Below are 25,091 nucleotides of genomic sequence, written 5' to 3'. Positions count from 1 at the left end.
TGGATTGGAAGGAATGGTGGGAACAGAAAAAATATAAATGAAGGAGGGAGGAAGGTAAAGGTAGTTGATAAAAGGAGTATATGTGGAGGACAGTCTCTCAAGTGCATATATTTTAATGCAAGGAGCATTGTACACAAGGAGGATGAGCTTTAAGACATGGATGGCCACATGAAAATACGATATTGTGGCCATCAGTGAAACTTGGTTGGAGGAAGGGCATGTTTGGCAGTTAAATATTCCAGGATTCTGTTGTTTTAGACATGATAGGACAGGGGCGTTAAAAGGTGGAGGAGTTGCATTGCTTATTAGAGAAAACACTACAGCAGTGCTGTGGCAGGGTGGTTTGCTGGGATTGTCCAGTGAGGCTCTTTGGGTAGAGTTGAGGAATGGCAGAGGCATGAATACATTAATGGGAGTGTATTATAGACCACCAAATGGGCTGAGGGAATTAAAGAAGCAAATTTGTAAGGAGAGTGCATATATGCTTAATAAACACAAGGTGGTAATTGTGGGAGATTTCAACTTTCCGAATATTAACTGGAACGCCCATATAGTAAGAGGGCTGGATGGGGTAGAGTTTAAGTGTGTTCAGGAAAGTTTTTTGAATCAATATGTAGAATAACTGACGTGAGGGGGTAGTAGTGGATCTACTATTAGGGAATGAGATAGGTTAGGTGACCGAGGTTTGTGTTGGGGAACACTTTGGGTCTAGTGATCACAATACAATTAGTTCTGGGTTAGTAATGGAAAAGAATAGAGGTGGGCCAAAGATTGAGATTCTTGATTGGAAGAAAGTAAATTTCGAGGGGATGAGAAAAGATTTGGAGGGTGTGGATTGGGAAAAATGTAGCTGATAAATGGAAGATATTCAAAGGAGAAGTTCTGAGTGTACAGAGTGGTATGCCCCCGTGAGGATTAAAGGAAAGGTTAAAGACTGTAGGGAGCCTTGGTTTTGAAAAGATATTGGGAACTTGGTTTGGAGGAGGAGGGATGTGTATAACTGGTATAAACAACAAGGAATGGACTACTTGAGGAATATGAGAAGAATTTAAAAAAAAACAAGAAGTTAAAGGTTAAAAGGAGATATGAAGCTGCTTTGGCAGGAAAAATAAAAATAAATGCAAAATGGTTCTATAGGTGCATTAAAAGTAAAAGAATGGTGAGGGATACAATTGGATCCCTTGAAGATGGGGGGCTCTGTGAGAAGCCAGAGGAGATGGGTGAAATTTTAAATGATTTTTTTTCTTCAGTATTCACTAAGGAAAATAATATGGAGTCAGATGAAGTGAAGAAATATGGTAGGGAGCTCATGGATAATATAAGAATTAATGAGAAGGAAGTGTTGGCTATATTGAAAAAGATCAAGATGGATATATCTCTAGATCATGACAAAATATTCACTAGGACCCTGAGGGAGGTTAGCGAGCAAATAGTGGGGGCGTTGACAGAAATATTTAATATGTCACTGGCTCATGCGGTTCCGCTATTCAAAAAATGATCCAAAAGTAGACCTAGTAATTATAGGCCTGTAAGTCTGACATCGGTGGTGGGTAAATTAATGGAAAGTGTTCTTGGATATGGTATATACAAATATTTGGAAAAACAGGGATTGATTCGGAGTAGTCAGCATGGTTTTGTACGTGGTAGATCATGTCTAAAATATCTTGTAGAGTTTTTCGAGGAGGTTACTAAAAAGGTTAATATGGGGAAGGCGATGGATGTTGTCTATTTGGACTTTAGTAAGGTCTTTAAGGTTCCACGTAAGAGGTTAGTATGGAAGGTGGAAGCATTAGGTATTAATGATGTAGTGAAATGGATTCAACAATGGTATGCGGCTTTCATAAATCAGAGTATAGAACACAGGAGGTGGGATGTTACGTTACGTTGAAATTGTATAAGGCATTGGTGAGGCCAAATTTGGAATATTGTGTGCAGTTTTGGTTGCCAAATTACAGGAAGGATATAAACAGTATAGAGAATGCAGAGGAAGTTTACGAGAATGTTGCCAGAGTTTCAAGGTTTGAGTTACAGGTTGAGCAGGCTGGGACTTTATTCTCTGGAGTGTAGAAAAATGAGGGATGATTTAATAGAGGTATTCAAAATTATAAGGGGATAGATAGAGTTGACGTGGGTAAGCTTTTTCCACTGAGAGTGGGGGAGATTCAAGCAAGAGGACATGGATTGAGAGTAAAAGGGGAAAAGTGTAAGGGAAACATAAGGGGGAATTCCTTCACACAGAGGGTGGTGGGGGTATGGAATAAACTTCTGGAAGTGGTGGTAGAAGTGAGATTGATGTTAATATTCAAGGAAAGGTTGGATAGGTTTATGGACAGGAGAAGTGTGGAGGGTTATGTGTCAAATATGAATCAGTGGGACTAGGTGGGAGAAGATGTTCGGCACGGACTAGTAGGGCCAAACTGGCCTGTTTCTGTGCTGTAAATGGTTAAATGGTGTATGGAATCTGAACATGACTTGGAGTAGGAAGGGCCTGGCAATTGTTCTACCTTTTAAAGACATTGTAATCCTAGCACTAATTGTGTATGTCCCACAAAGATCATAGATTTCCATAATGAGGTTCCTATTGTCATGTAATCTGGTATGATATCAATTATGGTGGTTTTGTGTGGTCTACTGCATGATCTTGCCAACATTCAGCCTCACCATTGGATTTTGAGAAGCCTGGCTTTAAAGAGATGTATAACACTGTAATGCAAGGTGTGGGTGGAAATGCTGCTTAAGGATGGTGCAATGATGAGGGAAGGAAACAAGACTGCTTCTCAGAGGAATAGATTGGGTGAATGTTCAGAACCTTTTTCACAGAGTAGGTGCAGTGAACTGGGATTCACTGATAGTGTGTTGTGCTGATGGCTGACTCCGCCTCCCAGCTCAGCCCCATCTGCTCACATATAACCCTGGTTTTCTGCCTAAACCCAGAACCCTTCCAAAGACTACTGTGAGACCCAACCCATAATTAAAAGCATTTGTTCTCCCTCCAGTTGTGAGAGTTTATATTCAAGCTACAATTTTATTAGCTTATTCCCTAAATGATGGAGGCGCTACTCCAGCCAGGTACGCTGCTGATAGGCCCTCTGTCCCTCGATGTTGCTGAGGAGTTCAACTACTGGCTAGACTCTTCCAGGCCTACCTGAACATGACCAGAGACATCTTCAACACCAATTAACTCAGGAGGCCCCACGCTCATTTTGAGGGTAGGAACGAAAGGATATGCAGTCATCAGCGACTGCATTACATATGATGCTGCCAATGAGGCATTGAAGACTCAGTACCTGAAGTTGCAAAATGTGGTCCTAGTGAGGCAGTGACTCGTTCTATGTCACCAATGGCCAGGAGAGACTATCAATGACTACCTGCTGGATCTGTAGATGCTTGCCAAAAAATGCAGGTACAAAGTGGCTACTGGCTGCGTTCGTTAAGAACAACAGATCCGGGACACTTGAGGTAGATGAGGCAGCAACTACTTGAGTCAGGTAAGAAGGACCTAGCTAGCCATGTTGAACTGGCCAAATCATTGGAACAGGCCAAGCTCGAACGACTACCTTGAAGCCAGCGAGTTCGCTCATCTAGGTGACTCCTTCCAAGGACCGGCTACTCCTGCTACCCCAGCCCTAACGGCTGCTGTTTCCTGTGCTAGGGAGTGCTCTTTCTGCGGCAAGAGCCAGCATCTCTGATCTCGTTGCCCGGCTAAAGACTGTGTGTTCCAGCTGTGGCAAGTAAGAGTATTGGGTCAGGGTTTGCTGTGCGAAGAGAATAGGTTCATTTTGGAGGGATATGGGCCAAATGCAGGCATGTGGGATGTGTCATGGGGCTTTTTGGTTGGCATAGATAAGTTAGGCCAAAGGGCCTGTTTCCATGCTGTCCTGGGTAAACTTGTACCTCTCACTTTGTTTGTTTTAGATTGGTCACAGTGTTTGAGCTACCGAAAGAAAATAGACACACACACCGAGAGCACTTCAGTTTATACAAATCTTCATTACAAATTCTAAAGCTGATTTCAAACTACAATATGCAACCCCTTCCCAATTATACTTATCAACGCCTGGACTTGTCCCAACTGCCGAAGCGGGGCAACGACCGCACACTTGTAGTAGGTTGTCGGGGCGCTGGTAGCAGCTTCTCCACCTCCCCCGACCGGGACGTTGGCTGGACTCTAGAAGTTCTTCTTCTTGCTGAGAGATGTTGCCACCTCTCGGAGAGTCTCAGACTTCAGCAGTGGGACCGTGACTTATATTACCCAAAAACTGCTTACCCAAGCACCTATTCCCAGCACAGTAAGAAAGATAAGCAAGCAAGCTAGCATGCCTAGGCTTCTATCGAATAACACAACTTTCAGCTTATCACTTTGAATACAATGGTTTATTTTGCATCAAGGTTAGGTCTCTGCCTGAAAGACTGACCAAAACAAGCAGGAAGATTAAATGTTCTTGGTACAAAGATGTCTTTTTGTCAGATAACTGCATCTCTGGGCCCCATGGTGGAATTTAGCTTGTGTCTGCTGAGACTCAAGCAGGTTACTGATTCTCAGCCTTGCAGGAGCAAAAAACATGATTTAAAGCTGAAGCAAAAAACATGGTTTAAATCCTCCAATACACATGCTCAGAAGGATCTGTATTGGTTCATGGGGTCATAATAATATCCACTGGATAATTCCCAGTAATTTCTCTAAGGATGACTTGTACGGAGTCTGCCTCCAGAGGATCATTTGTCTTGACTCTAGCTTTGGCACATGAGCTGCAATGAATATTTGCCTTCTTGAAGAAAACTACAACATTGTATCCTCTATAAACTTGAACAAATGCTAACTTGCTCCAAATTCCATTTATCTGTCTGCTTACTGATGAATATGAGATCCCAATCTGGCAGCTCTTCCACTTGTAAAATTCACTATTACTACTTGTTTCAATTGCTTTTGTGCTTTCTGAGATTTCCTCTGACATCACTATTTTTATAATCTTCCACAGATGTTTGCACAATTATGACACTATCATAATGACTGTATGCCTTTTTCAACAGAGAATTCATTAAACCATTTGGGCACTCTCAAACCATAAAAAATAATCTTTAATATCTAATTTTTTGAGGTATTTGCTTATCTGTCCTAATACAGTATCTCCATTCAGCTTGTCAATTTTTATTAATGAATCTTTCATTGTGATACAAACTCAAGGCACAAAGTAAATTCAAAGTCGAATGTTCTAATTTATTGTCAGAGTACTTGAATGTTTGGGACAAATGCACCTTTTTCCTTTATTTGCCCTTGTGCTCCACTGTTTTAAATTTGTAATCAAACAATTCACATGTAATTAAAGTGCACATTCCAGATTTTATTCAAGGTTAATTTGTGTTCATCTTGGTTTGACCATGTAGAAATCAGAGCATTCTTTACATATAGTCTCCTATATACATAAAATACCAGTCTCTTTGTGATTGCTGAGCTCACATTCGTATACTCTTTCTTCTTAATGATGTTGTAAACTGATGATTTTTGTCATCCTAAGGTTTTGGCAACTACAGATTCCAAAGGTGACCAAAAGCTATGAAGCAAGCCTAGCTCTCTTCTACCTGCACTAATGAAGCAATGAAACATGCCTGAGTAATCACAAACTCCTGTGAAGCCAAATGTCCCAATCATTATGGTGCCCTGAAATGAGGGGACTATGTATTAAAAAGTGCTGTAATTTGATGTGGGAAAATGAAAATGTATGCAAATAATCTTGAATGTGCACTTCAATTTTATGTGAATTGTTTTTTTAACAAATTCAAAACTATGGAGCACAGGCAGATAAAGGAAAAACATGTCTTTGTTCCAAACATTATGGAGGCACTGTACAACTCAGATTTTTCCTATGGGCCGGGCAGGATTTCTAATTATAGGTAGGTATAAACTGTATTCAAGAAGAAAGAAATGTTAACAAAAATGTAAACAAACTGTGCAAATACAGAAATATAAATATTCAGTAATAACTAATGAACAAAGTATGAGTCCTTAAATGAGTCTTTTGTTCAGAAGTGTCATGGTTGAACGGTATTCCTGAACATGAGAGCATAAGTCTTGTGGCATCTGTACCTCCTTCCTGATGGCAGCCGTGAGAACAGAGCATGTTCTGAGTGGTGTGGATCCTTGATAATTGGCGTTGCTCTCTGATGGCAACATTGTATACAGATTTTCTTGATGGTGGGTAGAGTTTTACCTGTGATGTACTGGGCTGTGTCCACTACTGTAGTTATAGAGTGCTACCACCAGGAGGAATCAGAGATGGAATGTTGCATCTTGGGAATGCTGTTGCATCTTGGGTCGATTCAGGATAGATGCCTCCATATGATGTTTGGTCTGTGGGTGTTCTGTCTTAGTGCCATTTGCTTTAGTTAATAAACCTAATTGTTTTTAAAAAAAAACAAGTTTCTTTATTGCAATAAAAAGAACATCACAACTACCTTTTGCAGGGCTTTTTGCTTGGAGCTATTGGTGCACCATACCAGGCCATCAGTACACTTTCCACTGCACATCTGTAAAAGTTTTACAAGGTTTCCAATGACCTACTGAACCTCCTGAGGAAGTAGAGGTGCTGATGTGCTTTCTTCACAATGGCATTACTATGATGTGTCCTGGAAAAGTCCACCAAGATGGTGGCTTCCAGGAGTTTAAAGTTGCTCATCCCCTCCACTCTGATTTCCTCCAATAATCAATGGATTGTCCACTTTTGGTTTTCCATGTTTTTGCCTTAAGGGTATGCAACTGAAGAAACATGAGAAATTTACACCATCCAAGACTGCAATTATTTTGGCTGGCACCACTATAATTAATCTTCCTATTCACTACTGCCACCATGCAACATAATATCAGAACCAATTTTCTATAAGTTCTCCATTTGGATGTGATCTGTATTGAACCGAACTGCAGCAGCCACATCATGTGAGGAGGAACAAAACTATGAAAATAACGTAACTGTTGAGCCATTCAGTATTGATGATAAATCTTCATTATCTTTTATTACCCAAGTTTGTCTAACCTCTTCCCATAGCTCATACTATCTCATCTAGGCAGTATCCTGCTATATTTATTCTGTAACCTTTCCAAAGCTTCCATACCCTTCCAGAATGCACAAAATACTCCAAGTGGAACCTAACCGAGGTTTTAAAAATTAGAAATTTGACTTCTTTACTCTTGTACTCGGTAATCTGATCAATAAAAGTCGACATGTCATTTGCCTCTTTACCACCCCATCTACTTTCATGGCCATCTTCAACAACAGATATCATCTGTTGATGATAAATCAAATTTCTGATATTTTTTATTGTCCTGGGTAAACTTGTACCTCTCACTTAGTTCGTTTTAGATTGGTCACAGTGTTTGAGCTACCGAAAGAAAATAGATGCACAGTTTATGCAAATCTTCATTACAAATTCTAAAGCTGAGATCAAACTACAATATGCAACCCCTTCCCAATTATACTTATCAACGCCTGGACTGGTCCCAACTGCCGAAGCGAGGCAATGACTGCACACTTGTAGTAGGTTGTCTGGGCGCTGGTAGCAGCTTCTCCACCTCCACCGACCGGGACATTGGCTGGACTCTAGAAGTTGTTCTTCTTGCCGAGAGATGTTGCCACCTCTCGGAGAGTCTCCCACTTCAGCAGCAGGACCATGGCTTATATTACCCAAAAATTGTTTACTCGTAGCTTATCACTTTGAATAAATGGTTTATTTTGCGTCAAGGCTAGGCCTCTGACAGTCTGTAACCAAAACATTGCGTCAAGGCTAGGCCTCTGACAATCTGTGACCAAAACAGGCAGGAACATTAAATGTTCTTGGTACACAAATGTCCTTTCGTCAGATAATTGCATCTCTGGCCCCTCGGTGGAATTTAGCTTATGTCTGCTGATTCTAAAAAACAAGCAGATTCTCAGCCTTGCAGAAGCAAAGGCTGCAAAAGTGAAAAACATGGTTTAAATCCTCTAATACATTCATCTCCTACCATTTGGAAGGAGCCTCTCCACAAAGACTGAAGAAACTCAATGAGAAGCTCTGCTACTCCATATCAGAGCAATTAATAATAAATGCATGCTCATTATATTTGTTGACAGGCTGAGGAGAAATACAATATATACAAAAGGTTCTATAAGTATTACATTTAAAAGTTAAATGTAAAATTATAATTTTATACAAATGCAAACTTTAATTTAAAAAAAATTAGATTTTTGATTGAGGAAACAGGTTTGGTAGGTTTTTCTTTCAGGTCACCACAGAGTTCCTTTTCTGTTTCCCTTATTTCAATTGAAACATTATACAGCCAATTGTCTCCTCTTGTACAGACCACAAGGGCTTTGACCAGGCTGAAGAAAGAACACACAACATGTCTTCAAAATGTTTTTTTTTTCCATAAGCTTACCAGCTTGTCCTGTTCCAGTCCCAGCTGCAGCTGCTGAACTGTAGAACTGAATTCACTCTCTCACACTCTAAACCACATGAACCTCCTTGAACAGCAAACTGCACTCAGTCTGCAGCACTGGACCCAATTTTATGAGTTTGTTCATCTGTTGCTTTACAAAACAATAATCTATTATTGCACAGCATGTCCATTAACACCTACTTGTGAAGTCCTTATAGGCATTCTTCAAAGTTTTTGTAAAGGCACTCGGAGCCTGGAGTGTCTGGCTTGAGCAGAGTCCCAATATTTTAAATTAGATCTGTTTTGAAATGTTTGTATGTGCCCTACACTAAAAAAAACCCACACAATTTATCTCCTTTTAAAACATATATTATACACATATATATATATATATTCTTATTCTTTGGCTTGGCTTCGCGGACGAAGATTTATGGAGGGGGTAAAAGTCCACGTCAGCTGCAGGCTCGTTTGTGGCTGATAAGTCCGATGCGGGACAGGCAGACACGGTTGCAGCGGCTGCAGGGGAAAATTGGTTGGTTGGGGTTGGGTGTTGGGTTTTTCCTCCTTTGCCTTTTGTCAGTATATATACACAAACACACACAATATAAAATGTAACATAATCTGTCACACCGAGCAATAAGGTCGATCAGAACACCTTATTCCAATCTAAAACTAAAAGTACATAGAATGTAGAACAGTGCAGCACATAACCAGGCCATTGAGCCCATAACGCCTGCATCAAACACGATGCACAAATTAAACTATAGCTCTGCTGCTTGCACATGATACACATCCCCTGCATTTCTTACACATTAATCTGTCTATCTAGAATCCTCTTAAATGGTGCCATCATATCTGCTACCACCATTATCCTGGCAGTCTGTTCAAGGCGCTTACCAGACTCTCCAAACAAGACTTGCCCAACACACTTCCTGTAAACATCCTCCATCGCTATAATTTTACCTGAGGAAAAGATTCTGAATGTCTACCATATCTCTTCCTCCAATAATTTTATAAACTTCCATCAAGTCTCTCCTCAATCTCTGAGACTCCTGAAAAAATTGACCCAAGTTTGTCTAACCTTTTCCCATAGCTCATACTATCTCATCTAGGCAGTATCCTGCTATATTTATTCTGTAACCTTTCCAAAGCTTCCATACCCTTCCAGAATGCACAAAATACTCCAAGTGGAACCTAACCGAGGTTTTAAAAATTAGATATTTGACTTCTTTACTCTTGTACTTGGTAATCTGCTCAATAAAAGTCGACATGTCATTTGCCTCTTTACCACCCCATCTACTTTCATGGCCATCTTCAAGGAACTATTGACGAACACCCATATCCTTCTGCACATCAATGCTTTTAAGACCCTTGTCATTAACTATCTGATTACATCATACTTGTCTGAATTAAACTGCATCTGCCATTTCTTTGCACCCATCTATAACTGATCTATATTCTTTTGTACACTTAGATATACTTTATAACAGTGGTTCTCAACCTTTTTCTTTCCACTCACATACCACTTTAAGTATTCCCTATGTTATAGGTGCTCTGTGTAAGGGATTGCTTAAGGTGGTATGTGGGTGGAAAGAAAAAGTGTGAAAACCACTGTTTTAATCATACCTAATTGACTCTTTATGTACATGATTTCATAACTCCAAAGGAAATGGGCCAATGACAATTTCTCTCAAACCAAATATTTCAGTAACAATTGGTTCTAGAGCAGTGATGCTCAACTTTCCCTTCCCACTCATATACCACCTTAAACAATCCCTTACTATTCACAGAGCACCAGTGGCATGGGGAATACTTCAAGTGGTATGTGAGTGGAAAGAAAAAGGTTGAGAACCACTGCTTTATACCATCCATAACACTACCAATCTTTAAGTAAAAACACAAAGCTGGAGAAACTCAGCAGGTGTACTTTTGTATCTGCAGGACTGATTTACTGCATCTAGTCCTCCCTTTGTGGCCTTCTCTACATCAGACAGACTGGGTGCAGATTAGGAGATCAGTTCACTGGACACCTTCATTCCATCCAGTGACAGAGATCTCTCAGTAGTCAACCATTTCAGTTCTGCGTCACACTCACATGTCTGCCAATGGCCTTATTCCACCAAGACCACCTGCAAGTTGGAGGAACAACACCTGATTTTACATCTTGGCAGATGGCATTAATATCAACCTTTCCAGTTTCTGCTAACCTGCTCTCCTCTTCCCCCTCTCCCCTTTCCAGTTCTCCATCCTCCCTTCCCCCAGGCATCCCTCCTCCCCTTGACTGCTGTTGTCCCCTCCCTCCCTTCTCCTCATATTACCTCCTCCCTTTGAGACTACCTCTCCCACTCTGCTCTTTTGTTTGGACGCCTTCCAACATTTTTCCATACCTTGATGAAGGACTCAGGCTCGAAATGTCTGTTATGTATTTTTAACTTTGCTATTATAAAGGACACTGCTTGACCTGCTGAGTGTCTACAGCTTTGTGCTTTTACTTCAACCACAGTGTCTGCAGATTTTCGTGTTTTACTTCTACCAATCTTTATTTCATCTGTAAACTTAATATCTCACCCATCAATTTTTTTCATCATGTGTGTGTATGTGTATAAATATAATATATATCTATCTCTCTTTCTCTCTCTTTCTCTCTCTCTCCCTATATATATATATATATATATATTAACACTATATATAAGGTATATGTATGTGTATGTGTACATGCATGTATATGTGTGTATATAACAATCACAAACAATAGATGTTCCAGCACCAATCCCTGCACAACACTACTGTCATGGACCTTAAACTTGAATAACACCCTTAAAACACTGCATTCTGCCTTCTCTAGGCAAGCTAATTCTGAATATCTTCACAAACTCTTTATCTCATGGTATTACTCTGATACAATGTTGTACCAGACAATGATGTTCACTTGACAAACACCAATTTGTTAAAAGAGATGCATGCTTGCTAACATCAGTGGTGAGGAGTACAGTTAAGGCTCGGGTCACCATTGAAATGGTCCTGTACTGATGATCAGAAACATCCTTTTACATTTACCTCACTAACACTATTAATAACAAATAAATACTCCTTGAAACTAAATTGGTTCAATTGTACCAATGGTGAAGAGCTTAAATGGTCCATAATGATATCATCATCTTCTATTATTCATTTGCAGAATGAAGTAGACAGACTATAATGTTTTATGGAGACACAAATCAAATGTCTAGAATTTTTTAAAGTCTTAACAAATATTCTTACAACTCTTTTCCATTCATGTCAGATATTTTTTGGGAAAAAAAACATCACTCCAAAGCCATTGCATTTTTTGTATAATGAGAGTGCAAATGGTGTATCAAGTTTGTGTTTTTTGCTTGAGGTCTCTTATTTGGAAAAGAGTGAGAAGAAATAAGACCTTCCATCCAGGATCTCCACCTAGATCATACAGTCATTGAATTATGACTGCACAATCCCTGTGGAGTTCTTGGGTGGATAGTTCTTTCCACTGAAAGCCTTCCTTGTCTTCTCATTATTTCCTATTCCTGGTTGTTGTGCAAGGAATTGTATTCATCTTCAAGCTGTGGGAGAATGGGAACAAGCCCTTTGCCTCATCAAGTCTGTGCCAGTTATCAAACCGAGCAGCACAGGAGCCATTGGAAATACTGTAGGCTGTTGTTTATCATGGTGATCCATTATAGGGACAAGTTTATCAAGTATTGAGTTTTTCTTCCATCTTCACCCATCCTTATGCTTTTGTTCTATCTCTTACCAAACACCCCACACTTACTTGAAAACTATTCAATTTATAATCTTCATTTCCAATGAAAAGATCCAAAACACTTTCCCTATTCCCACATTTCTCTAAGATTCTGTTTTTAGTTCAAATTTTCAGCATTTACATTGATTTATTAAATTGACAAGCCAAATATAGTTAAAGTGAATTAAAGCATTGACATCATCAGTTTTTGATAATTCAGTCTGTAAAATAATAAACTCGAGGCTACCTGAGGTAAAAAAATGAGAATGATTAATTTCCATAGATATCTATTTATGATTTCCCTGGCATTGCAAGTTCTTTAAGCAAAATATTGTACTGCACTTTGTTATCCAATCATGAATTTAAAGACCTCGTGTGATTGTGAAAACAGACTTGATTGAATTAGGAAATAAAAAAGAATTAAATAAAACTCAAGTGATGAAAATGTGAAATAAAAGTTTATTACAACAATTGAAGTAACTTTTATTTCAGATGGTCAATATTTGTGTTCTATAATTACAACAATGGGAATATAGAAAGTATTTATGATCTGGTAAAAAAGACTCTGTTGAAGTGCCAGCCCTTTTAATTAGTCTAATATGGGGTTGCATTGCAACTCCAGCATTCTTTTGGTTTTATTTAAGTTGCTGTAATTACTCTGACTTTGTATGTTGTCAAGATAAGGGTCCTCTTCAATATGGTTTCAGTTTTAGCAATGGAATACTTTTTCACAATGTCCTTTGGTTGATGCGCAAAAATAGCATTAAAAAGAGCCAACTGCCCACTCTCCCCTGCTGTCTTCCCTCCTGCCCTCTTCCACTCCCCCGTACTTTTCCCCATCCCCACACTCCCCCACCCCTTCCACTCTTCCCCACCTCCACACTTTCTTTCTTTCCAAGCCCCTCCCTCCTTGCCCTCTTCCCTTCCTCCTCCTTCCCTCTCTCCTCCTCTCCCCTTCCCTCCTCTCCCTCTCCCCTTCTCCACTTCCTTTCCTCCCCCTCTCCCCACTCATCCTCCCTCTCCCCCTCATCCTCCCTCTCCCCCTCATCCTCCCTCACTCCCTCATCCTCCCTCTCCCCCTCATCCTCCCTTCTCACTCACATACCACCTTAAGCAATCCCTTACTAATCACAGAGCACCAGTGGCATGGGGAATATTTCAAGTGGTATCCTCTCAAAAAATATTTTGTGGTTTTGAGTCTGAGCAAACTATAAAATGTATTCTAAAATGCATAAATGTATTTAAAACCAATGATCGCTCTCTCTCCCTCCCCTCATCCTCCCTCTCCCCCTCATCCTCCCCCTCCCCCTCATCCTCCTCTCCTCCTTTCTCTTCCCCTCCCTTCAACCACTTGCTCTCCCCCAGCTTTCCATTTAGACAGCTCTTAAATAATCTATTGAAAAATCTCAGTACTGAACAAAACCCAACCTTGATTATTTATTTCCCAATGTCCAAAGTAATTTAATTAAGATGGTAATGTAACATTGCTGTGAAACTATCATACAATGAATACCAATTAATATGCTGTTCAGTAACAGCAAATTGAATTTCACCAACCACAATGATCTCAGAGCCATTAAGAAGTTACGAATAAGACATCTGGTAACCAGATGGTGAAACAGAGTATGGTCCACTAATAGCTATATATATCTTACAGGAACACTATTTATGTGAACATAAGCCTAGAAGTACTGTTGTAGTCATGTTTCTGTCCATCTTTTTCTTCATTTTATTGTGGCATGAAACAATCAACTGGGGGATAAAAAATGGAGTACTGCACAATTCAATTTGGTTAGGTAAGATCACTTTGATACATTTACATTTCTTTTTCTTTTCTACATAGAAAAAAATATAAACTTTTTTTTTCTCTGGAGCATGTAATCAGAAATTATGTTTTAATTAGGTATTACCATGTGTTTTGCTTGTTTGATACAATAGATAATGTTGCTCAGATTGCAAAAAAATATTTTGTGGTTTTGAGTCTGAGCAAATTATAAAATGTATTCTAAAATGCATAAATGTATTTAAAACCAATGATCGCTCTCTCTCTCTCCCCCCCTCATCCTCCCCCTCCGCCTCATCCCCCTCTCCCCTCTCCTCCTTTCTCTTCCCCTCCCTTCAACCACTTGCTCTCCCCCAGCTTTCCATTTAGACAGCTCTTAAATAATCTATTGAAAAATCTCAGTACTGAACAAAACCCAACCTTGATTATTTATTTCCCAATGTCCAAAGTAATTTAATTAAGATGGTAATGTAACATTGCTGTGAAACTATCATACAATGAATACCAATTAATATGCTGTTCAGTAACAGCAAATTGAATTTCACCAACCACAATGATCTCAGAGCCATTAAGAAGTTACGAATAAGACATCTGGTAACCAGATGGTGAAACAGAGTATGGTCCACTAATAGCTATATATATCTTACAGGAAGACTATTTATTTGAACATAAGCCTAGAAATACTGTTGTAGTCATGTTTCTGTCCATCTTTTTCTTCATTTTATTGTGGCATGAAACAATCAACTGGGGGATAAAAAATGGAGTACTGCACAATTCAATTTGGTTAGGTAAGATCACTTCAATACATTTATGTTTCTTTTTCTTTTCTACATTTAGAAAAAATATAAACTTTTTTTTCTCTGGAGCATGTAATCAGAAATTATGTTTTAATTAGGTATTACCATGTGTTTTGCTTGTTTGATACAATAGATAATGTTGCTCAGATTGCAAAAACATTTTGTGGTTTTGAGTCTGAGCAAACTATAAAATGTATTCTAAAGTGCCTAAATGTATTTAAAGTCAATGATCTCTCTCTCTCTCTCTCTCTCTCTACATTGCAAATTTCCTATATGTGAGTAATTTGAACAAGAGCGGAACTAATTGACAACAGACGTCATCTTATTAGTATATTGTTATGCCTGTGGAGGATGGAAGTGAGGTGGGGTGGGGGGAATGGGTGTCTGGGATGGAGAAGATGGTGATAATGAAATGGATATCAATAGACTTATTTTAAAGGGACATAGATAAATATTTAAACTAATAGCAATTAATGTTTGTATTTTGGAGATTGAATCATATTTTTATATTTGGTAAAATCTAAAAATTTCCAAACCTAAGGCTAGAAAATGTATATCAATAAATGGCAGATACAACTGTGATACACTCATTCACATACAAGGTTTATTTTGCAATGATGAATCCACGCATTATAGAACACTGTCCTTAGGGTATATGGAGAAAATTATATTCCTGTATTGCAGTGGTTTCCAAACTATTTTGGGATGCCGCCACCTTGACCTCCAGGCCACATCCTGAGCAAGCCCCACCCCATTCAATGGTGGTGGGGTGGGGAGTTAGTGGTGGTGCTAAGAAGGGGGTAGTGGTGCTAAGAGGGGGGTTAGTGGCAGCGCTGAGAGGGGGGTTAGTGGCGGCGCAGAGAGGGGGATTAGTGGCGGCGCTGAGAGGGGGATTAGTGGCGGCGCTGAGAGGGGTGGTGGCGGCACTGAGAGGGGATGGTGGCGGTGCTGAGAGGGGGTTGGTAGCAGCGCTGAGCAGGAGGTTAATGGCGGCGCTAAGAGGGGGAGTTAGTGGTGGTGGCACTGAAAGTGGGCAGTGACACCAGTTCAATATGGCAACCACGAGAACGCCTTGTGGCTGATTATGTTGCTCACTACTGCCACCCCGAATCTGGCCAGAAAATTACTGCACTGGCTTCTTCAGTAAAATTTGCAGCAGAGTGAAGAATAATAAGACTGAAGGTTCATAATGTCTCCTTTTCCCTCACTACCCTTTGGATCTTTCCACTGCCCACAGTAGGGGGGTGGGACAGAGTCCACTTTGAGAATCACTAATGTATTGTATGAGTTAAAATGTCTTTATACAAATATATCAACACAAAGAAATCCAATCCATTAACTTATCTGGATTTTTAAAATTGGTATGCATGTTATTGAACTTTTTTTCATAAGTTGTGAAACACTACTCTTTTTCAAATTAGTAGGAGATGCTATCCTTAGAAATGCTTATTGATTCATTTTCGAGCTGAGATTGAAAAGTTATGTGGTTTTAACTGCCTTGAACAATGTGGAGTTTGGGATTCTGAAGGCAAAGTCTCAATTATGTTTCATAGAGAAATAAGTGGATATTTCTAAAACATTACGTTTCCATCAAATAAAGATCAGAGAGAATTTCATCATGAAGAACTAATTTTGTTTAAAAATTACAATCTCAACAAAGAAAGATGAAATTTTAAACCTAGATAAAATATAATAAAATGAAGTAAACAAGTCAATCGCTTTCCTGTCCTTTTCTAATGGTCGGTTCATCAAGTTGTCTAATTAATCACCTCCTGCCTGACACATCATGGCAAGAATTCCTCAGATCAGTGCTCTAAGCCCAACCATCTTCATCTGCTTTCCCTCACAAGGTTAAAGTTTGGAATATTTGCTAATCATTAATACCTAAAGAATGTTACGTGATATGACAATTTTAAGGTGATTCTTGTGATCAGCAGCCCAAAGTCTACAAAATACACCCAAAGGTGTTTGGGAAGCAAAATTGCAACTGTCCATCTTAACTGTCAATATCCTTAGAGTTACTGCTCTCCAGAAATTCCACCGGCTACATAAATGCCTTAGCTACAAGAGCAACTCAGAGTCTGGGTATTCTCTGGTGGGTGATTCATATCCTGACACACAAGTCCTTTCCACCATATACAAAGGATACCTCAGAGAGTGATGCGCTACTTTTCACTTTGCTGGATTAGTGCAGTACCAATAGCTCTTGAGATGCTCAAAACCATCCTGGACAAATCCACCTACTCAATTGCAGCCCATTTCTGCTGCAAATGTGGCTGCATGGCTACCATCTACAAAATGTACTGTTATTACTCTCCCAGTCTAATCCAACAATGCCCCACACATCTATGATTGCCATCACCAAGAAGGCCAAAAGTGGAAGGTACATGGGAATCAGTAGGTTCTACTCTAATTTGAATGCCACTCTGAACTGATAAAAGATATAACCAGTCTTCTATATCTATCCTTTCCATTAATACTGTGTGAGTAACTTTACCAGGACTGTAGCATTGTAAGCAAGACAATAGCTCACTACCATCTTCTCAGGGACAATTAGGAACAGACAATGAATGCTGGTCTTGGCTGTAATATTTAGATCCCCAAAATTGGTGGAAAAAATAGGATTGCAGTTCTAAGCTCAAGCTTGGGGCTTCCCAGTTGACTTGCAAGTGAGGAACCAGGACCACTCTTCAGCAGTCGCCATGGCGGATGGGTTCAGATGACCCAACCCACTCATCTTCGAGGGTAACATTGTTGAGAACTGGTATATTCTCAAACAAGAGTACAATATATTTATCGCAGTGGTGCATAGTGAGAAGCCTGCCTGCACCAGAGCATACATTTTATTAAATTTGGCGGGTCCAGAAGCCATAGAGAGGGAGAGATCATTCATTTATGCAAGTGAAGTGTGTGAAGGGGTGTTTATTCTCAGTCTGGCAGAATCAAGAGAGGACCCTGAGTGCTTGAAAAAGAAATTTAGCGAAATGTGCAATCCACAAACGAATATCACGATGAAAGGCACAAATTTAATACAAGAGGTCAGAAGACTGGCAAATCAATCAATTTGTACGTCAGCAATTTAATGATAAAAGCGAAGACCTGCAACCTTGGAACAGTCTGTGAGGATCTAATCAGACACAGGCTTGTCTGTGGTATTTATAATGACAGCATGAGGAAGGTGCTCCTGCGCGATAGTGATTTAACGTTAGCAAAGGCCATATCTACCTGTCTGATTTATGAAATGACTGAGGAGAATAGCAAGAAATTAGCCTCTCCACAGCAGCCTATCTTGAGTGTTCATGCAGTCCAGGAGGGATCTTCAAAGAAACAATGGCTGGAGACTAGGAGGAAGAGCCAGCCAGACAAAACCACATCATCATCCATTAAAGAGTGCAATAACTGCAGAGGTGACCATGCAGTGAGAAAGGAAACGTGTCCAGCTTTTGGCCAGCACTGTTGAGCCTGCAGAAAGTGGAACCATTTCAAAAGATGCTGCAAATCCAGGTAGCAGATTAATACTAGGCCCAGACCTAGAAGGACAATTGACCAACTAAATGCTGAACAGCATGAAAGCACAAACCTATTTTGTCAATGGGCTGGCATTGCGGATGACAGTGGACTCAACGGAGACACGGATTAGGGAAAACAATGAAGCTTTTGTAACCATAAAGGTCAATGGCAAGGCATCGAAAATCGAGATCGACACAGGATCCAAGTGAAACACCATGTCAGAGTAGACATTCAGTCAACTAACAAAAGGGTAAAAGATCAAGCCATGGATCAAGTCAACAAGTCTAGTGGCATATGGGGGCAGCACAATCAAAACTATTGGCATGGTGAAGCTACAATGCTACCTACAAGGACAGTAACGTTTACTGATGTTCTTCATTGTCCACGAGGATGTTCTGCCTCTGCTTGGCCTAAGCGTATGTGTAGTCACGGGACTCACCTTGTTTAGTAGAGATGTTAACCAAGAATGCTCCTCTAAAGACGATTTGTCACATAAAGTTTTCTCAGAATACAGTGATCTCTTCTTAGACGAGCTTGGAAGGTTGCCAGTAACATATTCCATAAGGCTTGATCGAGAAGTAAGAACTGTAGTTCATCCAGCGTATCACATTCTTGTGGCCATGAAAGACAAAGTCAAGGTCAAGCTGGACAGAATGCAGGAGTTGGGTGTAATTACTCCAGTTTCTGAGCTGAGCGAATGGGTGTCCTCCATGGTAGCCACCAACAGGAAGGATGGGCAAGAAACCCGGATATGCATTAACCTGCGAGATCTCCACACAGCCCTGCATCCAAGAGGTTGCTACATAAATGGCTGGCACAACTCTATTCTCAGCCCTGGATGCCATGAACTCCTTTTGGCTGATCACGCTCAACCATAAATCATCATTACTGACCACATTCAGCACTGGTTTTGGTCGGTACCAATTTCTGCGGATGCCATTTGGAATTAATTCAGCCAATGAAGTGTTCCAGAGATGCATGGAACAGATTTTTGAAAGGTATCCCGGGGCCATCATAGTCGATGACATATTCATGGATGGCAAGAATGTAGAGGAACATGATGCTAATTTAAAGAAAGTGCTCGATCATGCCTGAAAGGTGATCTTGAGGCCCAACCCCCTCAAGTGCAGTTTCTGGCTGAACCAGGTCAGCTATGTTGGCTGTTTTTACCAGGAAAGGCCTGAATGCCAACCCCCTTGAAGACAAAGGCAATCAGTGAGGGGAAGTTTCAGCCCTACAGAGATTTCTTGGTATGGTTAACTACCTGGGCAAGTTCATCCCAAACTTGTGAACTCACGGCCCCATTGAGATGACATACGCACAAGGACATGGAGTGGACTTGGCATGAAAAGCCACAGAATGCTTTCGATACGTCAAAGAATCACATGTTATGCCCATCAGTTTTGTTGTATTATGATGTCTGAATGCCAGTAATCCTGATCTGTGATGCCTTGCAGTATGGGCTCGGTGTGGCATACTTGCAAGATGGAAAGCCAGTGGCATATGCTTCGAGGTCACTCGCCGATACAGAGACCAGGTATGCAGATATCGAAAAAGAATTGTTGGTGGTGGTTTTCGCCTGTTCCAAGTTTCATGACTACGTCTGTGGTAAGCCAGTGACCATAGAGACTGATCACCAACCCTTGGTCACGATAATGAAGAAGTCCATCTATACACACAGCACCAGCAAGTTTACAAAGGATGATGCTCAGGCTTCAGAAATACAGTATCATCCTGGTATACAAATGCAGAAAAGAGATGTACCTAGCCGACAAGCTGTCTCGTTCCCCTGTCCAACTAATTGAGGAGGAGGACAATTTTGACGTAATGACAGTCACTCACATATCCTCGTCTCACCTGGAGGAGCTAAGGAGACACACAGCAGAGGATGCTACTTTAAAGACCCTTGGCACTTTCATCAAGGGCGGATGGCCAAACAAGCAGTACACCCCTACTTCCTATTCTGTGACAAGCTGCTCATCAAGGAACTGATCGTAATGAAAGGCCAAAGAGCTGTGATTCCCAACTTGTTTCAGAAAACATATGTCAACATCCTGCAGAGGGCATTTGGGTGCAGAGGCAACAAAACGGAAGGTGAGGAACAATGTTTTTTTGACCTGGGATGACCAAGAACATTGGCCAAGATGTGCACTAGCACTGAGTCATGGCAGCAGAAGGAACCATTACAGCTTTAACCAATTCCAGACTTACCCTGGTCAATTGTGGCAACTGACATTTTTTGAGTAGCAATGTCAGCAATACTTAGTGTTGGTTGAATCATATTCAGGGTGGTATGAAATAGAGCTGATATGTGATGCTACTTCCACAACAATCATCACCCAAGTTGAAAAGACACTTCCCAGTGCATGGAGCACCACACACCCTGTTATCGGACAACGGCAGACAGTTTACAAACCAAAAATTGAAGGACTTTGCAGCAGAGTGGGACCTCACTCACATCACCAACAGTCCGGAATACCTACAGTCCAATGGATTAGCTGAGAGAGCTGTACGAAGTGAAAAACAGCTCATGGAAAAGTCTGACAGCAAGAAAAATGGCATATTCCTCAATTTGCTTAACCTAAGGAACATCCCTCATGACACCACACTTGGGTCTATGTTTGGGGTTACTAAAGAAAGGGGATGTAGACCAGTCACTCGGCACCCATGTAATCATGCGTGGCTCCAGTTGGGAGGGCAGTGGTTCAGCGGAGTCCAGGCATGGTTTGGCCGCCATGTAGAGTTCCCAATAATCTGTAAATAGTTATTGTTTTAACCTCTCCTCTCGAGTTGTGTCATTACTACCACCAGATCAACAAATGCTTAAATTGGAAGACTTTTAATGCCCTATTATTGAAAGTGGTCTGAAAGAATGAGTAGATACTGTACTGACAATCGATTTTTCATGTAATTGCAGAACAAGCTGCTGGTGTTTATCACAGAGAGTCACGCAAAGGAAGATACCAGCTCACCTTAAAAAAAGCTAAAGTGCTCTGCAAGCATGAAGGTGGCTCCCTTGCAACATATAATCAATTAATGGCTGCCCAGAGAATAGGTAGGAAAGAACGTGGACATTCTTTAACACAGAGTATTGGTATGGTGCTGATACAAAATGAAATAACCTATACAGTAGCAAGCCATGTACATACAAATATTCTGACACTCTTTTTGGGATAGAATAGTAACCACAATTCGGGGCCCTAAACAGTCATTCAAAGTGAAGCAACTTCACATGTGAATCGGCATCCGGTGCTCCCATTGTGTCTCCTATACATCGGAGAGACTGGGTGCAGATGGGAGATTGCTTAGTGGAGTACCTCGGCTCTGTCTGGGCACCCTCCAACCAGTTAGCATTAACATCGGCTTCTCCGATTTCCATTAACCCTCCCCACCTCCCGCCCCCCTTTCATCCCCTGTCTTCTTTCCTCTAGATGTGTCTCTCTCACTCTTCTCTTTTCCTTCTGCCTCTGTTTACAGAGCCAAAATTAATTCTCATCATTCCTCTTACCTATTAAATTTAAAATATAAATTTTAAAATTTAATTCATATCCAATTAATACCTTTTGTTTTTTGATCTGGACTCCTTCCCCTCCCATTCTTCCCTCTTCCTCTCCCCAGTTTTTATTCAGACGTCAGCCTGCTTTTTCCTGATACCTTGAAGAAAGGCTCAGGCCCAAAATGTCAGTAATATATCTTTACCTCCAATGGATGCTGCGAGACCAGCGGAGCTCCTCCAGCATTCACTGAGTGTTTGCGGTGCCTGCAGACTTTCGTGTTTCACTCCATAGTTAGAAGTAGTAGGTTTGATGGAGACTAAGTGAAAATTATCACCAACATAAACCAGTTAAGCCAAATAATCTGTTCCATGCTGAAAATTCTATAATTCCAAGAGCCAGATGTTTGTTCGAGTATATGTGCAAAATGGTTGGCATGGACATGGAGCTTCTTTCTGTGTTGCACAGTCCTGTAACTGTAAGTAGTTACTGTTGTTACATCACAAGTTCTAGACTTGTGTACATCCTGGAATTCCTAAAGTTAGTGACAATCGGTGCTTATCTACATGGTAGCTTTCTCCTGCTTAACCTTTGTAAATCAGTGGACTGAAAAAAAAGTGTTTTTTATATCATCCTGTATTTATAATATACTGAAACCATCAACTTTATTGCTTATGTGTGGTTGGATTTTTTAATCGCATACTATTATATTTTGTAGTAAACTCTTTGGCCCCAAAATGCCGTGGTTTTCTTATGTTGATTACAATTTACTTTGATAAATATTTGAAATTATTTATTTAAAAAAATTTAGAATTCTGCTTCTATGATGCACTTTGTATTTTAATTTTGTATTGATGATCCAATCTTTGTGTAACATTTTGTTGAAAGGATAAAATATTGTTTAAATTTGTAGTGTTTATTTAAAAGTTTGAGGTTTTAAATATCATTATTAACTGACTACCCCATTCTTGATCCATATCATTGCAAGTACATAAAAGTAATTTGCAGTTAAATATAATTGTTTTGAAATGACACATCTTTCAGCAATATTCTGGATATACAGCAAGTAATATTATGTCAAAGCTATTCACTTGCACACATAAATGTATGTCCAAACAATCCAAATATTGTTGATCTTTACTTTGACAGGAGATCATAAATATGTTGGTCTATTTTCATTCCCAAATGCATACTTGGGAGGGGGGAGGGAGTGGTGGGAATAAAGAATCTGGTTTTGAAGAAACGTCCATCCACGTGAGATGTGGTCATAATAGTCTTGATCCTTTTGTAGGGAAGAGTTGAACTGGGTGGCCTCCATGAAGCTTCCAAGACCCTGTCATTGGTCTCTTCAAGTAACTTCACTGCCAATCACACTTAAAATAAAGCAGTCTCTCCAAGTGGCATCCATCACTTTGCTTCCCAAAAAATACCATCCTGGCACAGGTCAATCCACCGAAAACACCCAGTCATTCACAGAGCATGCTTTGCGCTGAATTCCACAATAATGGCTGACAACAAGAGCTGCTTCAGAAAGCTGTTTTCTCTTCAGCAGTCAGAAGGATTGTCTCTTTGCAAAATCACAGTGTCTTTGCAACTGTATCGAATTCTAGAACAGACTGTGACAATCTTCCCTCAGTTCTTCCAGTGCATCAAATTATCGCTGGGCTGTGACGTGTGCTGTGGTTGTGTGAATATGTTAACTGTGACCATTCAGTTCCACCTGTTTATTTTATCCCATAGAGTGATAATCCCATTTTACTAAAACAGAAGCTCCTAATACAAGGCATGGCAAATTACTGGAACTTTCTCACATAATTGATCCTTCAACTATTTATGCATCGCAGATGAGAAGGGTACTTGTTTTTCATGTTACAGTATATAATATTCCTTGCAAATCTATCTTGCAAAAACACAATGTGTAAATAATGAAATGTAGTTGAAAAATATCCATGAGACTTGAGAGACACTGCTGTTAACCTTGTCAAGAGCTATGTACCTGTGTGACTTGCCAAAACTTATCACATGAATTTATGACAGTCATTTCTAATCTTCCTCAATGAAAGTCTCATAGTATGTGCCCTTCGGCCCCATAACTCCATTATGTCACTTTCCACACTTTAAAATGTATTAGGGCTGACTGAATAGCTAGCAGCTTTATTGCTGGGTCATCTGGCACCTGAATTTTTAAAATTTATTTTTGTATGATGTGAGGTCTCTAACCAAATTATTTCCTGAGTATCAAAGCCATCAGGGACCCCATGTGATCCTTGGCATCTCACATTCTCCTCCCTACCCCAAGGAATGTCACACAGCCAGCCAGCCAGTGGAACCATTGATTAATTGCATTATCAGGGTTCTGAGTCAAGAATCCTTCAGATTAGTTTCAGTCAATTGAGTGTCAATTTTATAATGTGCCTAACTTCTAAAGTGGGGTCAGAGAGCCAGATGGGAAATACAGGCTAAGGATATATGATTATTTGGATTGCATTTGTTAGAAACAAAATATCAAGATATTAGCAATGTGAAAAAGGAAAATAATAAAAAGAAAGCTTGAGAAAATTCATTAAATTAAGCAATTTTTAACAGAAACTCTTCACTATATACTTTCCAGCCCAATCATATCTTTCCAATAATGCAATGGCTACAATTGCATGAGGACTGTAGTTGTGTGTTTAACTGGTGTTCAATATTTTATTCTATGTCTCCAAATACTTTTTAACCATCACATTTATGTATCTATAATTAAATATTCTATCAATTTACTAAGCTTATCAATATATCACTATCCTCCCATTTAGCATAGAACACTAACCCACAGTACAGGCCCTTCGGCCCTCGATGTTGTGCCATCCCATATATCCCTTTTTAAAAAGTACTAAACCAACGTTACCCCATATCCCTCTATTTTTCTTTCATCCATGTGCCTGTCAAAGAGTCTCTTAAATGCCCCTAATGTTTCAGCCTTCACCACCATCCCTGGCAAGGCTTTCCAGGCACCCAACTCACTGTTTTTTTTTAAAACTTACCTTTAACCATATAACCATTTACGGAGCGGAAACAGGCCATGTTGGCCTTTCGAGTCCACACCGGTTCATTGATTTGATGTCTCCCCTAAACTTTCCTTCCTTAACTTTGTACGTATGTCCTCTGGTGTTTGCTATTCCTGCCCTGGGAAACAGATGCTGGCTGTCCACCCTATCTATGCCTCTCATAATCTTGTAGACCTCTATCAAGTCTCTCTCATCCTTTTATGCTCCAAAGTGAAAAGTCCCAGCTCTGCTAATTTTGCCTCAAAAGACTTGTTTTCCAAACCAGGCAACATCCTAGTAAATATCCTCTACAC

The 25,091-nt window shown here is 40.1% G+C and overlaps 1 protein-coding gene and 1 long non-coding RNA gene across 5 annotated transcripts in view; one reads left to right on the top strand and one right to left on the bottom strand.

The window, feature by feature from the left end:
* Window positions 1–25,091, top strand: part of tnfaip6 (tumor necrosis factor, alpha-induced protein 6) — a 92,100-nt gene that overhangs the window by 27,079 nt on the left and 39,930 nt on the right. For 2 of the 4 annotated variants that reach the window (XM_069934960.1, XM_069934961.1), the window contains exon 2: window positions 21,172–21,309. The exons of 1 other annotated variant lie outside the window; for it this stretch is intronic. In XM_069934960.1, coding sequence (XP_069791061.1) covers window positions 21,172–21,309 — 138 coding nt within the window. Of the gene's footprint in view, window positions 1–14,478; window positions 14,736–21,171; window positions 21,310–25,091 lie in introns of those variants that run through there. One more of the 4 variants, XM_069934958.1, reaches the window with a different exon arrangement.
* LOC138761942 (uncharacterized) overlaps window positions 4,262–25,091 on the bottom strand; it is a 64,336-nt gene continuing 43,506 nt past the window's right edge. Inside the window, exon 3 of the long non-coding RNA XR_011356627.1 lies at window positions 4,262–6,393. This is a non-coding gene — a long non-coding RNA (uncharacterized lncRNA). The remainder of the gene's footprint in view (window positions 6,394–25,091) is intronic.

Source organism: Narcine bancroftii, chromosome 4 (genome assembly GCF_036971445.1).
Source record: "Narcine bancroftii isolate sNarBan1 chromosome 4, sNarBan1.hap1, whole genome shotgun sequence".
Classification (NCBI taxonomy): domain Eukaryota; kingdom Metazoa; phylum Chordata; class Chondrichthyes; order Torpediniformes; family Narcinidae; genus Narcine; species Narcine bancroftii.
This window is presented reverse-complemented; position numbering and strand designations above follow the sequence as displayed.